Here is a 15,911-nt window from a genome sequence, read left to right on the forward strand (position 1 = left end):
TCGGCAGTCGCTGTTTGGGACGCTGCGTGCGCGGTTGATAGGTCTCCGCTCCGGGTTCGCTGTCACAGTCTGTCTCTTCTCGAAGCCTGGAACAGACTGGGCGCGCGCCCGCGTGTGGTGTGTGTGTGTGTGTTTGTGTGTGCTGTGACTGTGAGGGGGACTCAGGGCAGAGACGTCCCCTCGCTGCCTTTTTTTTTTTTGCCTTTTTACCCAAAGGAGGCGGTTCGCACGCTTGCCTTCCTGTCGCCCCGTTGGGAGCGGGGTTTGCGTGTGGACTAGTTCATCTTTTTTTTCTTTTTAAACTTGTGAGCCCGGTTTTTTCCTTCCTTTTTTTGGACTCAGTGCCGTCTGGGCTGGTTTCCGTGATCCCTGACTAACCGCTTTCTGCCCGTTCTCTCGCCACCCCCGCCCAGAGTCTCCCCTGCGCCCTCGCCCTTGCCCGGGAGGGTGGGAAGCTTTGTCCCACTCCCTGCCCACACGCGTCTCCGCAGCCGTAGCCGCACCTGCCTCAATATGAATGGGGTCAGCGACCCACCTCTTTTTATAAAAGATATTAAGCCCGGACTGAAAAACTTAAATGTCGTCTTTATTGTCCTGGAGATAGGTAAGTGGGGTCTGCAGCCCACCCCTCCGCCCCCTTGCGTTCTGGGGCACGAGGGAAGGGCGCCGCCGCAGCTAGCCGGGGGCTCCCCTCCTCCTCTCCTCCGTTCCCCCTCCCCTCCCCCCATCCACGTGGCCCTGGTGGCCCCCGCCGGGGCTCGGATCCAACCTGCAGCGAAAACCCGGGGCTCGACCTCTTCCCACCTTTCCACTGCGTTTGGATCCCGGAGGAGGAGTTAGATCCTTTCTGGAAGTCCTCATCTAATACACCCCTTCCCCCCTTGTGATTTTTAAATCTTCACAGGACGCGTGACCAAAACCAAAGACGGCCATGAAGTGAGATCATGCAAAGTAGCAGATAAAACGGGCAGCATCACTATTTCCGTGTGGGATGAAATCGGAGGTCTTATACAGCCAGGGGATATTATTCGGTTGACCAGAGGGTAGGTGTGCACAAAATGGGGAGGAGGGAGAATGCTTCCAAAATAGCAGTCTGCCGAATCATTGCCTGATGGGGGATCTTGGCAAGTTCTGGAGTTCCATTCTTTTCTGTGGGCCTCCAAGCAGTTTTGAGCCCCTTGGATGTTAACTTTAGATAGTGGACAGCGTTGGGATGTAATACCCTCACCAGTAAAAGTGTTCAGTTTCACCAGGGAATCTAACCCACTCCCCCCTCAGTTTACAGGTTAAGTAGATTTTTAAATACTCTTCGGGGATTATTGAGTATTTTTAGTAGATTGATAAAATTAATATAGTCAATACTTTTCTCCCCCCACAAATTATTGAATACAGTTGTCAGCTCTTTTCCAACCTTTCCCCCTTTTTAGTGACTTTTGAAATCCTGCCTATATTTTATTTAGACAGTGAGGACATAAGATTGTAGTTGAACAATTTAGCAGTTTTTGTGGTGTGTCAAATTTGTACTCGGATGTAAATATTAAGAGGGGAAGTTGACAATATCTGGAAGGCACCTTCTGGAGAGTAATTTCCTGTGCCTATTGCTGTAAGGTCAGCATAGTACAAAAACCAGAATGATATGCAGGAAATGTTTGGCAGAAAGAGGTCTCTGCTACCTCCATCCAAAAGATTCAGTTGGCTGATTGGCCTTTAAAAATAATTTAGCACACCTTTTTTTGGTCTGTTTTTTGATTGGCAATTTTCCTGCCTTTAAAAATTTACCAGGTATTTAAATTAGGAAGGTATAAGGTCAGAAAAGGGTCTTGAAATGGATTTTGGAAGTTCTGTGGTCAGTAGAATTAGAATTTATTTGTCACAACTATAAGAAAAGTGGGCGGAGATTGATGTTGGCAAAGTAAATAGAATCTCAGAGAAGTGTTGGATCACCCTGAATGGAGGAGGTTAGAGGCCTTTGATAATATCTTCCAGGCCTTACAACATCTTCAGGAAGTGAGGCAGTGTCATCAAAGAAGGAAGTGAGAGTCAGAACGTAGACATTTTATTCTCATACAGTGACTCATTAGGACACTAATCGTGTCTTTTAAATTTCCATATCTGTAGCTTACACAAAAGAATTCCTGCCTGTGAGGGTGTGGTGAGGATTAGCATAATTAAAGTTTTTTTGGCTGCCAAAGTATTTCTCATCCAGTGATTAAAAGTATCTTATACAGTGTAAACAGCATCCCATTTCAGATATTTCATATTTTGTAGTCACGGAAAACACATAGATGTGGCCCTCAAAAAATTTGTGGAAAAACTAAATTCAGTATCTGTATAGTATTTGTACAGGAATTTCAAGGAATATAATTTAAAGGAAAATTCAAAAGTAAAGAAACTCCACTGTTTTCTAACTACAGTGTGACCTTGAGGTTAATACACTTTAACTTCGTCTTCTGGAAAACGGAAATATTTATACTTTACTTACTAAAATAACATATCCAGCGGAGTCTGGCCTGTTTATTAGAAGGCCCTTAAATTCAGGTTGTATCTAAGAAAAGTAGTTTTCGAAGAAAGGCATACATCTAAATGATGGTAATTTGAATATTCATAGGTTTATCAGGACACCCTGCTAGTGTTGATCTCATTCCCAAAACACAAGTGCCAGTTAAATGTTTACTTGTAGTAACTTCCAATTTTTTCTCAATATGCATTAACTTTTACGCTACCAAGGTGAAATATTAGTGCACTATCTCTTCCAAGTCACTTTTTGTATAGTGTGAGTGTGCTGGAGTCTTTAATAAATATGTCCTTACTAAAGAGGAATATATAGTATGGAACTAGTAAGTGTTTATTAACCTATATTAAAAGAGGAACCATCACTATACTTAAACAACATTTAGTTATAATTCACCCTTCTAAGTCATAAGGTTACCATTGTAGTTGTATGGAGAACAACTGAAAACCAAACCTTGGACTGATTTTATAATGTTTAATTTACATTTCTATTAGGTTTGTGTGTAGGAATATTTAATGATGCTGTGTGCATTCAAAGTTGATCAGAATAAATAATCTGTTCAGCCAAGTTGATGCTAAAAATTGCAGATTTGGAAAGGCAGATAGGTGAGAGATTGGGTTTTTTTTTTTTAAGGTCCTTGATTAAATTTTACTAAATTTTCAGTAGCTTATCTACCCTATGTGTTTTAAGGAGGCAGAGGAAAAACTATTCTATTAATTTCTGAGTAGACCAAGTAAATGAGTGTAAAAGTAAACACTTGGTGTTGATTTTTATAAATTCTGTGATTGAAAAATAATTTCTGCTTAAATCTCTACAGTTGAAAGTTCTTTTGTTAATTGGCTAAAGACGTGATCTTTGGAGTGTAACAATGCTTATTACCTTGCAAAAAAGACTTTCAACTCTCTAAGGGTAGTTATAGGTAAGACAATTATGTCAGAATTTGGCAGTTGTTTTTCGTTGTATTCCTTTGTAAGTAACAATCAAAATGAGATGAATTGTATTTGATTTATTACCATAAACACAGAGTTTGATCTCCACCTAACCCTAATGCAAAAAAAACCAAAGGATAAAGTTTTACTTAAGTAGAAGGACATACACGTGTTTCTATAGAACTGATGTTTCTTTTTTGTCTAGGTATGCCTCCATGTGGAAAGGGTGTTTGACACTTTATACTGGAAGGGGTGGAGAACTTCAAAAAATTGGGGAGTAAGTATTAAAATGCATTTCCTATAATTGAATACATTGCATAAAATATCTACAGAGTAACTGGTAGGTATTAACTGTAATAAATTTCTCTTGGCTTTTCTTGACTGGTATACTGATTGCCTTCCACAGCAGACTGTAGAAACCACTTTACACGTATGTACCAGTTTAATAGCCATCTATTCTGTTTCTTGTGGTTGAGAATGTCCATTTTCCCCAGCAAAGAGAATCCAGTTGCACTTGAGACGAGCTCCGCTGGGGCCATTTCTGTAGGCTTTGGGAATGTGCAGCTTTCAGGTGTCACAGTGCCATTTGAAATAAGTTCTGTCTTCTAGGGGATTGCCAAATAAGCAGCTAGGTAAGAAGCTAGGTTTCAGGCCATAAATTTATCTCTTTTCATTTATGGGTGAATTGTACTCGTGATAAAAGGACTTACAGCGATGACAATTGAAGTCCTGTATTTATCCACAGTCTAGGTACCGTACAGGCAGCCACAATGCGAGCTTCCATACACTACTACCCTCGTAATCTCCACCCTGACTTGGAGGAACCATCCTCTCTAGGGGTGTAAAGGTAATTCAGCCTCCATATCAGCCTAGACATTTGGGATGTGTTCATAAAGTATTGTGTTAGCAATGAGCCAGATCATTAGTCCATTCTGTTTGGTTAATGCTTAGATATCTACTTAATGCCCATCACATTGGAGGATATTTTTAAAGAGAAGCCACACGTGGCACTGAAAAAAGGGTTGTGGGGGAGATACTCTTCCACACTACAGGGATAAGATTCTTTGTTTGGAAAAGATAAAGCAATGTTGCTGGCTTTTAAAGATCAGAAACAACATTTTGCTTTTGCTAGGAGAAAAATTAGAATTCACTTGTTTGTTTCTAGAATAGTATTAGAGCAACATGTTATTGAAAGCTCTCAGCATCGTTATTATCAACGGATTTAGGATCTTGTCCTGACCTTCATGTGTACAGAAGTATTTATAATAATAGAGGTCACTTAAGTGAAGAACCACTGGAGGTCAATTGGTTCTTAGTGACTGACAAGGTCAGTCTAGGATTTGCCAAAATTGATTTTAACTTCTTATTTATGGGGTGAGGAGCTAAGTAAATGCTTATGTGTAATGTTAATATATGCCATAGTCGACCTACAAGAAGCATTGGGATAAACTTGTCTTTATAGCCACTTGTCTTTATTCATACCTGCACATTCCACTCTTAACCGTGAATGGTTATCTTTGCAGATTCACAGTGATTGGTCAAAAGAGGGACTGGATGAGAGTGTGTGAATGGATCAGTGCAAATCCATCACCACTGCTGGAAAAACCACTCTGGAACCCTAAACATGGTTCAGTGGCATCAGCCTATATGGAAAAACAGCACAAAGATGTGTTTCTGTGTCTTTGATCTTTGACATGATTTATTTTTTGCAGTACAGAATTAAAATAAAAAATAGAATGTTTTATACATGTAGGCAGTTGAATATTTTCAACTACTTTGTTTTATGGAACAAAATAGCATTTTGGAAGTTTTTGTTGTATAAGTAGTTAGCATGTTGCTTTTTGGTTAATTCATTTGACACCTAAATTCTTCTTGTCTACCAGCTATGCATGTTATATGAAGAAAGGTTGATTATTTTAGAAGTCATTTAACTTTGTGCTTTATTTTCTTTCAGATTTTGTATGGTTTATTCAGAAGTGCCAAATTTCAGTGAACCCAACCCAGATTATCGAGGACAACAGAGCAGAGGGGTAATTAATTAATCCACACGTATAGTCTATTTTTATGGTTAGGCTAATTTCAACTGGGTACTCTAATTCTGTGACTAGGTGTCCAACCCTGTCGTATCCAGGGTATAATGAAGACAGTTGAAAAAAAAATCTTCTTAAAGTATTTTTATTCTCTATGTTTTGTGAGTCTGTATATGTATCTTTAGTATCGTGTATTAAATATATATGCCATTTAGTACTTTGAGGAGTAGGGAGTAATGTCAGGAAAATACAGTAAGATGTAACAGAAGCTATGAAAGATTTGGGAAATATTCCTGAATGTTAACATTGAATGGACTTGGGTAGATCTTTAAAAAAATTTATTAAAAAAAAACCCAAAAACCAAAAAACTTTAACAATTAAAGAGTGGATACAACATGTTATTATAATAATTTTTTAATAGATTTTCAACTGGTTAAATTAAAAACATATTTTTTAGGCACAAAATGAACAGAAGAATAATTCCATGAATAATAATATGGGTACAGGTACATTTGGACCAGTGGGTAAGATTTTTTTTTTTCGTATTTGTGATCAGATGTTAAGAATTAAGAGACTGTATCCTGTGAAAGGTTTAGAAGAAAATTGTCTTTAGGCACAGACTCGCACTAAAAGGGAAGTGCTGGTTAACAGGGAATTCCTAAATAACTGATTGTCTAGATAGCAGATACCTTCTTCAGCTAATTTATTGAGCACGTTTTTTAAAAATGTTTCTACACATATATTTATTTGTGTAATTTAAATTCCAGTGTAGTTAACATACAGTGTTACATTAGTTTCAGGTGTACAGTGTAGTGATTCAGCAATTCCATGTGTGCTCAGTGCTCATGAAGATAGTGTCCTCCTAATCCCCTCTATTCCACCCATCCCCCCACCCACCTCCAGAGCACATTCTATATTTAAACAGTGGCTAATAACAAGAAATCTGTTTTGGTGATGCATAATATGTTTTTCCATCGATTTTTTTTTTTTTTTTTTAAACAGAATTTCTGTGATCTAGTGGTTATTTAATAGGTGCAGAATTACTGGTCATTTTGGCACACCAAAAGCCTTTTTTCTTTAGACTAATAGCTCAACCTTAATTTTTCACATGCTGATAGCTGCCTCTTTAAAAGAATCGCCTTTACAAAAACCTCAAATACTCTCAAATGTCATGTTAATGGTGCTTACAGCTGTGTTAAAGGTCTTTTGAAGTTTTTATTCTTAAATAACTGAGGAAAAGTCTTTGGGATTGGAGTTTGTTAGGGTGGCTGAAGTTTTATTTGACCTGGGGCTGCGTGTTTTGGCACAGCTGGTGATCATCACATTGTGGGAAACCTTGCTGTCTTTTCTTTGCAAAGTTAGAATTACACTGTTCTTTTGAAGTATTATTAACCGTGTTTGAACCTAATGCCAGTGTTCATACACCATCTTCCCCTTTGTTTTTTTTTTTTTTTCTTTTTCCCTTACAATGTAGGCAGTGCATTACCTTTGCTTTTGTACTCTACTAATTTTTCATTCTATTGCCCAATCATCTATTTCTGTCTCCCTGCTGATCAGCATCAAGTGAATGTATTTACAGTAATCATACATCTGGAAAAACCTAGAGCCCACATTGAGTTTTTTCCAGTAGTTTAACAATAAAGGCCTTTGTTTTCTCTAATACTACTTGTTAGCATTAATAGTGTGTGTTAGGACTTCAGATAGGTGTACTTCTGTAGATCTAGGTCAGTGTCTGAAAATGATGATGAACTTTTATATTCTCTTTTAGGAAATGGGGTTCAAACTGGCCCAGAATCAAGGGGATGCCAATTTTCATATGCTGGTAGAAGCAATGGCCGGGGACCTACAAATCCACAGCTACAAGGAACGGCTAATAATCAAACAGTCATGACCACAATAAGTAATGGCAGGGACCCTCGAAGAGCCTTTAAAAGATGACCTATGCCAAATACTCACATGTAGTTTTTAAACTACATGCCCTACTTGAACACTTACTGCACTTTTATTTATCGTTAACTGTGAAAACTATGTCCTTTATCGGTTTCCTTTTCTGTTTTTGGTTTGGTAACAAGAGTGGTTTGTTTTTATAGCAAAACTGTTAAGCTGCTCAAGTCTCCTGTTGAAGAATTTGAAGAATGGGAACACTCTGAAAAGTAGGGGCATTTATTTTTAGAGCCAGAAGATCTATGGTTATCCTCTAAAAAGCCTGCACCCATTTCGTGGGTGAGTTACTTAAGACCATCAGCATTATAGCCTCTATGAGTCTGTCTTCTGTATACATTTTGTAATATTTAAAATAAGGCTTAGTGGGAGATGTTCTTTTGTCTTAAATTCAGGTATTGCCAACTGAAGCAATAACCACTAAAAAAACCCACAAAAACTCAGTCAATGCTAATAGCAAGTTTTGAGTTGGGACTCTAGGAATGATTGATGTCTTCACTGAGTGACTGCCATTAAGGTTTTCCAAGGACTGAACCATTCTAAACTCTTGTTTTATTACCAAAAAATATATTCTTTGTCAGAATTACAGAATAGAATGGGAACTGTATTATAACAAGTAATTTTTATAAGAAAGCTGCATTTATTTTAGGGTAGTCCTATTAATATTTGTTATCTACTTTGCGCATTACACTGAAGGAAAATTTAAAACTTGAGGCCTTGAATATTTATTTTTTGAAACTACCATGTCAAATATTAACGTGTAATTTGAGGGAGTTATAAAGTCATAATAAATGTTGATTTAATTATTAAAAATTGTGATGGATAGATATTAGAGTGAAGGCAATTCAAATCGAATTCGTGTAGAAATATGCAGTCTTAAGTCAGAGAGTCCTAAGTACTTACAGAAACTCATCCTGGAGTGAAAATCCTAGGGACTTGCCTTCTTTGAAGAGTGTATGTATGTGTGTGTTGTCAGAGTTTCTGAACACAATTCACAAAGCCTTATCAGCAAAAGTTACATGGCTCTCTCTCTCTCAAGTGAATACAGCTTTATTCAGAAATGTAAAGGTAGAATTTATTTATGTGTTTTAAGTGGTCCCCAGTTCCACTTTTTACTGTAGAGTGGATAACTGGTAAATTTTTCTGTTGTTAGAATTCAGTTCTTCAGTACTATCTCTTGAATAAAACTTGCATTAATGTTAACAGACCTACCTTATTTTTGCTCTTTGAATGATTTACAGTGGAGAGCCAGCACATTTTACCGTAGTTGTAATGGTTGCTTCAGCCTGGCGACTGCTTAGCTCTGTATTTGTCACTGTCTTTTTTCCCCTACCTAAGTCACAAAATAAGTAGACTCTGTTTTATTAAGAACTCCATAGCCTTCGAATATAAGAGTTGGCGCCAGAATATTCACGTACCCTAATTCAGTGTATCTAACGATTTCATTACACGCTGCATATTCGGCACTGTGGAGAGTGTTAGAGGTGGATGATGACTAATCTCAAGGAACTTATTTATGGTTCATAGTACTTCAGTAACTGGGGTTTATGTGTGCTAGAAGTTTTTCCTTAATCATCTACTCAATGATTGTAGCTAATTTGGCTTTGTGACTAATATTTTCTTAAGATGTTCACAAAATTACAAACGCTTGGAGTAAAAAAAATACTAAAATACTAAAAAAACCTTTTTTAAAATCTAAGTAGCGGTAGGAGCGATAATACTGTAAGCTGTTTATGGGAGAATATAGTGTTAAAGATGATTTTAAAAGGAAGAATTTTGAGTTTCTGAAAAGTAAACTCTCAGGTTGAGCTCATTGCTGGGCTTTCAATCCCAGCCCTGTTGTCTCCTCACCTATGATGGTAGGCAAATTAAAACCTGTGAGCCTTAAGTTCCACAACTTGAAAAAACAAGTAAGTAATATCATCCCTTTATAGAGTTTTTGAGGATTTCCCATGTAAGTGATCAGAATCATTTCTGGCTACAATAGGCAGTCAAATGTTTGTCCTCTAATCATACCTCAAGAATAGAAAAAAATGCAGTTAGGTGTGGAAATACTGTTACCCTTTAACATGGATATTAAATAGAGAAAGATCTAAGCTTTTACTTTTGTAACTGACATTTGCCTCAGTAATTTAATCTTGTTGTTCTGTGTTCTTTATCATTTATTAACAAATCTCTTTTTTCTTAAGGGAAGCCTTCAAAACCCAAGTGAATTACAATCCATAATGAATATTTGCCCTACCAGTCTGCTTGGACGGTACTCATCAAGAAGAGGAAGAAACTTTTCTACCTTCCTCTTTCCTGGTGCTTTCACCTGTGAATTTTTAAATGTTTAAACACCTACCGAAAACAAAAATCATTTAGTATAGCAATACACGCTGCTAGGATTGGGTCCCATTTCATTTTGGCAGAACAGTTCCGAAGAGGTTTGAAGTGTCATCGGCCAGCTGGCCCCTCCTCTCTGGGCCAGTATTGGGTTGTTACTACGATCCAGAAGTTCGTAAGGCCAGAAGATGATGGGTAATAGTGAAGGGTGCAGTGTGCTTTCCCCTAGGCATTTACACAGGATTTGCTTTTTTATTACCAGCTCTTGCTTTGTTCCTGTAGTTTTAGGAATCTGCTTTAGCTTTGAGGACAGTTTAATTTGATGCCCTGAGTATCTGTAGCACTGAGTACTTGCCACTCATATTTTGATCATTTAACATTTTGAAAGAATGTTTAATTTGCTGGGTTGAGTAATATAATGCCAAAGGGATGATGCTGAAAACAAACAGATGGGAGGTTAGTAAAAAAGAATCTTTAGAGTAGAGGTAGCTGGTTAACTAGTCCTGAAAAGTTTTCTCAGAGGTACAGATTGACTGTTCTACATCAGTGTGAAGACACAACGGCAGTTTTAAGTTTATATAGATCTGGAATTTCAGTTACTGAAATGACTTACCTTTTCTGTTAGAAAGTGATTACTGTTTGCTCCGAGCAAATTTATGCTGCTGTGACTCTTAAGACCCTTTTCTCTAATGTATTTGGAAAGGGTCTAGAGACAACAAACCTTGAAAACCGTGGAAAAGGCAGTATCAACATGGAGCACTTGCCCCCCTTTCCTATCTGATGAGTCTTTACGTTTCTGATAGAAAAGAGGGTGACAGTTCTCTGGTAGGGGTTGGTTGTATGACGGGTAAAAGCAGATGTTCTTGGCTGTGGTGGAAACCAGGTTTCAGCCAATGATTAAATGTCAGGGTAATTAAAACACTCCCACATTTTGCAAAGAAGTCCTAATGATTAACAGTTAAGGTATGCTTCTGAGGAAATCTGATTGTGACCTTTGGAAAACAGCACTGCCATGAATGGTATGTTGTTAGGTCCTCAGGGAGAAGCTTAGGAAAAACATTCTGCTTTCTAGGTGTATTCAACTTTTCTCCAAATTCCTGGAAGTTTGTTTTATTAGGCACACACGAGACTTTTGTTCAAATATTATGACTAGATTACTCCAGGTTTCTGAGCTGAAAGTGTCTAATGATGTTTCTCAAAGCACAGATCACAAAGTAAGAAACAGACTGGAGAAAACCAAGTCCGACTGTTCCTAATAAGCCATTTATTTAGTACTTTTCACACTAAGAACATTCAACCCAAAGATGTTTTTAAGGGCTGTTTACCAGTATGAGGTAACTGGTATGATGCAGTAAAATGAGCATTTTAACCAGTTTGACTGGTAGACACTTCAGCCTTTTGAGAGGCCTCGGTAGGTAACCCACAACTGCAGTGTGACTCCCCAAGTTTTAGGACCATGCCAACCCAAAGCTTGGAGACTAGCTATTGAACTGCAAATAGACCCCACAGTCCTCACTATCACGTGTGCTTACTGACAACCTCAACTTAAGGAGTTGGCCTGGCTTTAGAAACCGGTTCTTTACCCTTTTCAGCCAAAAAGTTTTGTTTTACTCCAGTAAAATCTTCTGGACGTAGAGTTAGTTCAGTGTCTTGTCCATATGTTGACTGTATGTTGAGTAAAACTGAAGCAATGGTTTATAAGCCAGTTGTAGATTTTCCCCAGGAACTTGTTAGGACTAGGAATTGGTTCCCTGCTGGACCAGAAGGGGACTTTGTAAGTGTAGGTCTGGTAGAGCAGCACTTGAGATAATGACCCTGAAGATTTTTGTGTCTTGCCCTTGACATTTCCCCCAATACAGAAATAACTTTGCTTTGAAACGGCACATGCATATCTCCATACATCCTTAGTTTCATTTATTATTGTGAAGCTAGAATATACCAAAATTCTGGTTTGTAAAACACGGGAAAATTGTACTTAGAAGCAGATGTCTCCAAAGCACAGAATTGATAGGTAAAGTAGGGTAGTCCCAAGCAGAGTAGGGTTTGAGTATGGCCTCTAGATGTGAGCATTGTTGAGTTTTGAATTAGGTTCAAATAGAACTATTCAAATTATGTCCATACTAAGATCAGATTATAATGGAGTCACCTAGCTTCATTTGGGCCTAAAAGTAAAAAGCTTTTTCACCCTAGGTTTCTGTTGAATTTTTTACAAGTAGATTTTATTATTGCTTATCTCAGCAAAGTACATGTTTACAGTATCTTCTACCTTCCTCTTATCTCCCAGAGCATTCCTCAGCCCCCTACTTGATTATGTGGAGTGAGGCTGGCCAAAATGAAAAGTAGGGTGGTGGAGGCATGGTAAACATTCCTAAAAATGCCCAGTAGATCCCACTACTTACAGGATGGCAGTCCTGTTCTGTACAAGGGCAGCTAAATATTTTCCACAAGTAACATGCAAGGCATTACTTGGTTGCTATGTGGGGCTAGTCTTGTTTCAGATACAACCCTAATAGAGTAAGATCTCTGACCTAGGTCCTGGGACTAAGGATAGAAAAGGAATAAAAAGAGTAGTCCGCACAACTAGTGCCATCTACTGGGTGATTCTAGTTTCTGTAGTTTAGGGATCGGCTTAACACGTGGGGAAAAGGTTCCATTCCATTGGATAAGAATTTTTGTCAGATGGTCTAAGCATGATACAGAAGATCACTAGGGATTAGTTGGACTGTTTAGTTTTAACGTATGAACTAGCAACACTGACATCAAGAGTAAATTCCTTTCAGTTAACCAGGTTTCTTAAACCCCAAACTGCCCCCCAAAGCCATAGAAAATATGGAAACGTTTGCCAGATTTTCTGTTATTTGTCAGCAGAATGTAAAAATTATATATTGACAAACTATATATTGACTAGTGTAAACTGTCAAAAATACCCTTTGGTGGGTGGTGTTTTGGTAAAAACGGGCGAAGTAGAATATGAAAGTACCTTTCTTTGTAAAGTCCTGGCCCCATGACTACTGTTGTTCTTGTAGTTACGTTAGCTTTGCAGGACATAACCTATTTTAAATGTCAGTGACAATGTGCTTTGGTGACAAAGTTTTGAGCTGAGGAGATCCTGGTTTTTGAGTCCTAGATCTGTTTACTGGCTCCATGACCATGAGCTTTGTTATAAAATGAGGATAATGGGGCTGTGTGAGCCAATGGATGCAAAAACATCGCAACCATATCTGGGGCTCAAAAAATGTCAAGCTCTTTCTCCATGAGCAGTGGAAATAAGGCAAATACTGATCATTTTCTTCATGCTGTCAGAAGACAATCTTTTCTATAATTTTATATCTGAAATACTAAGCAATTTATATTAGTTATTGCAATTAGGCTGTGTGTGTGTGTGTGTGAGAGACACACAAAGTCAAGCTTTTGCAGCCTTCTCTGGGCACAGAAAAGTATGTATGCTGCCAATTTACCATGACAGCACTGTAAGGTTGAGTCTTCACAAAGATCTGCTCAATAGCTGGGTACCCTGTGCTGTTTTTTCCTTCACCTTTGCCCAGTGGGTGAGGGTGTGGTTATGAAACGGCAGAGGGAGAGGGAGGACATGCGGGCCAGAGTGTGTGCCACAGAGGAGGTCAATGGCCAAGGGGAAGGCAGAGGGTACACGGGAAGGAATTCCATATTCCCAGTGACAGTCCTCAGAATTGCTGTGCACCCAGAGGGCAGAGTGTTTGCTTCTGATAAAGCATTGGGTAACTTCCCAACATCTTATGAAAATTTTCAAATATACAGTGATGTTGGACAAGTTATAGAGCAAACATTTGTACATTCACCACTAAAATTAAAAAAAAATTATTAAAAAAAATTTTTTTAAATATTTACTTTTGAGATAGAGTACAGGTGGGGGAGGGGCAGAGGGAGAGAGGGAGGGGCAGAGAGAGAGAGGGAGACACAGAATCCGAAGCAGGGTCCAGGCTCTGAGTTGTCAGCACAGAGCCTGATGTGGGGACTCGAACTCCGGGACGGCAAGGTCATGACCTGAACCGAAGTCAGATGCTTAACCAACTGAGCCACCAGGTGCCCCTAATCTTTATTTTTGAGAGAGAGAGAGACAGAGACAGAGTGTGAGCAGGCGAGGACAGAGAGAGAGGGAGACACAGAATCTGAAGCAGGCTCCTAGGCTCTGAGCTGTCTGCACAGAGCTTGATGCAGGGTTTGAACCCAGGAACTGTGAGATCATGACTTGATCCAAAGTCAGACACTCCCCAGACTGAGCCACCCAAGCACCCCTCACCACTTAGATTTTATCATTAACATCTGAGACTGGTTTTATCACATCCATCGCATTCATTTATCCATTTTTAATACATTTCAAGCAGACATCATGAATATTTATTTCAGCATATTTATTCACTAGAGTTCAATATTTTGCAGTTTTTAGTGTAAAATTTACATACAAAGAAATGCACAAATCTTAGGTGTACATTTGTGAGTTTTAATGAATGCCCATGGCTATGTAACTCAAGCCCCTATCAAGATACAGAATATTGCCATCACTGCAGAAACTTTTCTCAAGCACTTTACTAAATTAACCCCTCTTCCCATGGCCCAGGGGCAGTTCACTCTTCTGATATTTAAAAAGCCATTGTTGGCTTAATTCATATGTGCCAAGGTCGGCTCTAGATTTCCTCACTGAGTTAAAGAACTCCAACCATGTCAGAGTACTGCCAAACCCAGCCTCTCACACATCTCAAAAATGTAATCCCAAGACCTTGGTATTTTTTACCCTGTTCCCTTATTTCAATTTAGCTCCAGCTCTGCCCTTACTATATTTATTTATTTATTTATTTGGCCTCGAGATTTATACTTGGCATCCTAGACTCTACAGACGGAAACTACCGGAATGAAGACCAGCTGGGCAGGATGCCTTTCAGTCCTAGGACTGGCTGGAAGGAGTTGGCTACCTGGGGTATACCACTTTGACCTGAGCAGTTCTAGTTGAGATGGGAGCCTCTGGCAGGACATGATAAGAAGTGGCAGGTGTAGAAGGTACACTGAATGCCAGGAGTAGAAGGGATACACTGGAACTTCTGTGTTTTCAGGTCAGGTGTTCAACTATTCAGATTTTGATTCTAAAAACTCTAATTTTCTTAAGGTATGAGCTGTCCGAAAGTGCCTTCTGCCCCTTAGGGTTTTGCCCTTTCTTTTCATAGTTAACGTTTCAGTGTTGGCATACTCAAAGTTGTATAAATTCCTTGCCAAGCAAAGACCCTACTACTCAGTCTACAGAAAAGCATCCCTGAATGAAACATACAATTGTGTTTTTTCCCAGCTTATTCATGTGCTCATGCAAGTGTACCCATCAATGACATATATTAATCGCTGCCAACAAAGCTATTTCTGCATTAAGCTCCATATTTTCCAATCTTAGATACTTTTTTTTTTTTGTCACTTAGTGCTTAAGGGTCCTCTTCTCCGCTTTAATTGGCTACCTGTAATTTATTAAGTACTTACTATGAGCCAGTACAATGGTAGTGAGTCACCTAGATTATCTCAATTAAATGAACGTGTGGGGAGGTTTTGCTATTTTCATGTTACCAATAGAGACTATGATTTAGAAGGATTGAGTAATTTCATATCACACTACCGGAAATTGACAAAGACCCACACAACAAAGCCTATACTTTTAACTACTTAATCGATGTGGAAGCTTGGAGACTGCTGCTGACTCACCAGACAGTGCTGGACAGGAGGTGGAGTTTGATTTTAAAAGGGAGTGCAGATTCAGCTATAGCGAAGGGGAAGATGGAGAATAAAAATACAGAATTGGAGTAATTCACATGTTTAAGTAGGATTAATCATACTTTATTTATTTTTGGATTAGTCATACTTTATACATCAACTGAATACAGACCCAATTAAAGAAATTTAGTCTACAATATAGGTGGTATCTCGATAGGGAAAATGGGATAATTGAATAGCACCCCCACATACAAATATTAGAAGACCATGGGTGAGTTATTTGAGAATGGAGAAAACTTTTCTAACAATGGCTCAAAGTCTGGAAACATTAAAGATTAATTTGACTACCTTTGCATGGTTACAAAAGTATGAAGACAAACTGGGAAAAATATTTGTAATTTATACCACTGAAAAAGGGCTAATATTCCTGATATATTAAAAGCTTGT

At 38.6% G+C, this 15,911-nt stretch overlaps 1 protein-coding gene across 4 annotated transcripts; it reads left to right on the forward strand.

Annotated features, from left to right (window-relative positions):
• Positions 1–8: 8 nt before the first annotated feature.
• Positions 9–12,725, forward strand: NABP1 (nucleic acid binding protein 1). 4 transcript variants are annotated; one of them, XR_004344034.1, is made up of 7 exons: positions 9–604; positions 905–1,043; positions 3,647–3,718; positions 4,187–4,288; positions 5,396–5,471; positions 5,929–5,995; positions 7,240–9,508. XR_004344034.1 is itself a non-coding variant. In XM_030323947.2 (6 exons), the coding sequence occupies exons 1-6, from the start codon at positions 514–516 to the stop codon at positions 7,407–7,409; spliced, it is 615 nt and encodes a 204-aa protein (XP_030179807.1). In that variant the 5' UTR covers positions 11–513; the 3' UTR covers positions 7,410–9,508. The 4 variants fall into 4 exon arrangements, 2 of the variants coding, with proteins under 2 accessions (XP_030179807.1, XP_030179808.1); XR_003970662.1 differs by lacking the exon at positions 4,187–4,288 and adding an exon at positions 9,602–12,725 and having other exon boundaries at positions 13–604; positions 7,240–7,694; XM_030323947.2 differs by lacking the exon at positions 4,187–4,288 and having other exon boundaries at positions 11–604.
• The last annotated feature ends 3,186 nt before the right edge of the window (positions 12,726–15,911 follow it).

Source organism: Lynx canadensis, chromosome C1, assembly GCF_007474595.2.
Source record: "Lynx canadensis isolate LIC74 chromosome C1, mLynCan4.pri.v2, whole genome shotgun sequence".
In the NCBI taxonomy this organism is placed as follows: domain Eukaryota; kingdom Metazoa; phylum Chordata; class Mammalia; order Carnivora; family Felidae; genus Lynx; species Lynx canadensis.

Coding starts and splice junctions, on each gene's coding strand:
- NABP1 (XM_030323947.2), top strand. CDS start 514: ATGAATGGGGTCAGCGACCCACCTCTTTTTATAAAAGATATTAAGCCC. Junction 3,719..5,395: donor GAACTTCAAAAAATTGGGGA/GTAAGTATTAAA, acceptor ATTTTCTTTCAG/ATTTTGTATGGTTTATTCAG. Junction 5,472..5,928: donor GAGGACAACAGAGCAGAGGG/GTAATTAATTAA, acceptor CATATTTTTTAG/GCACAAAATGAACAGAAGAA.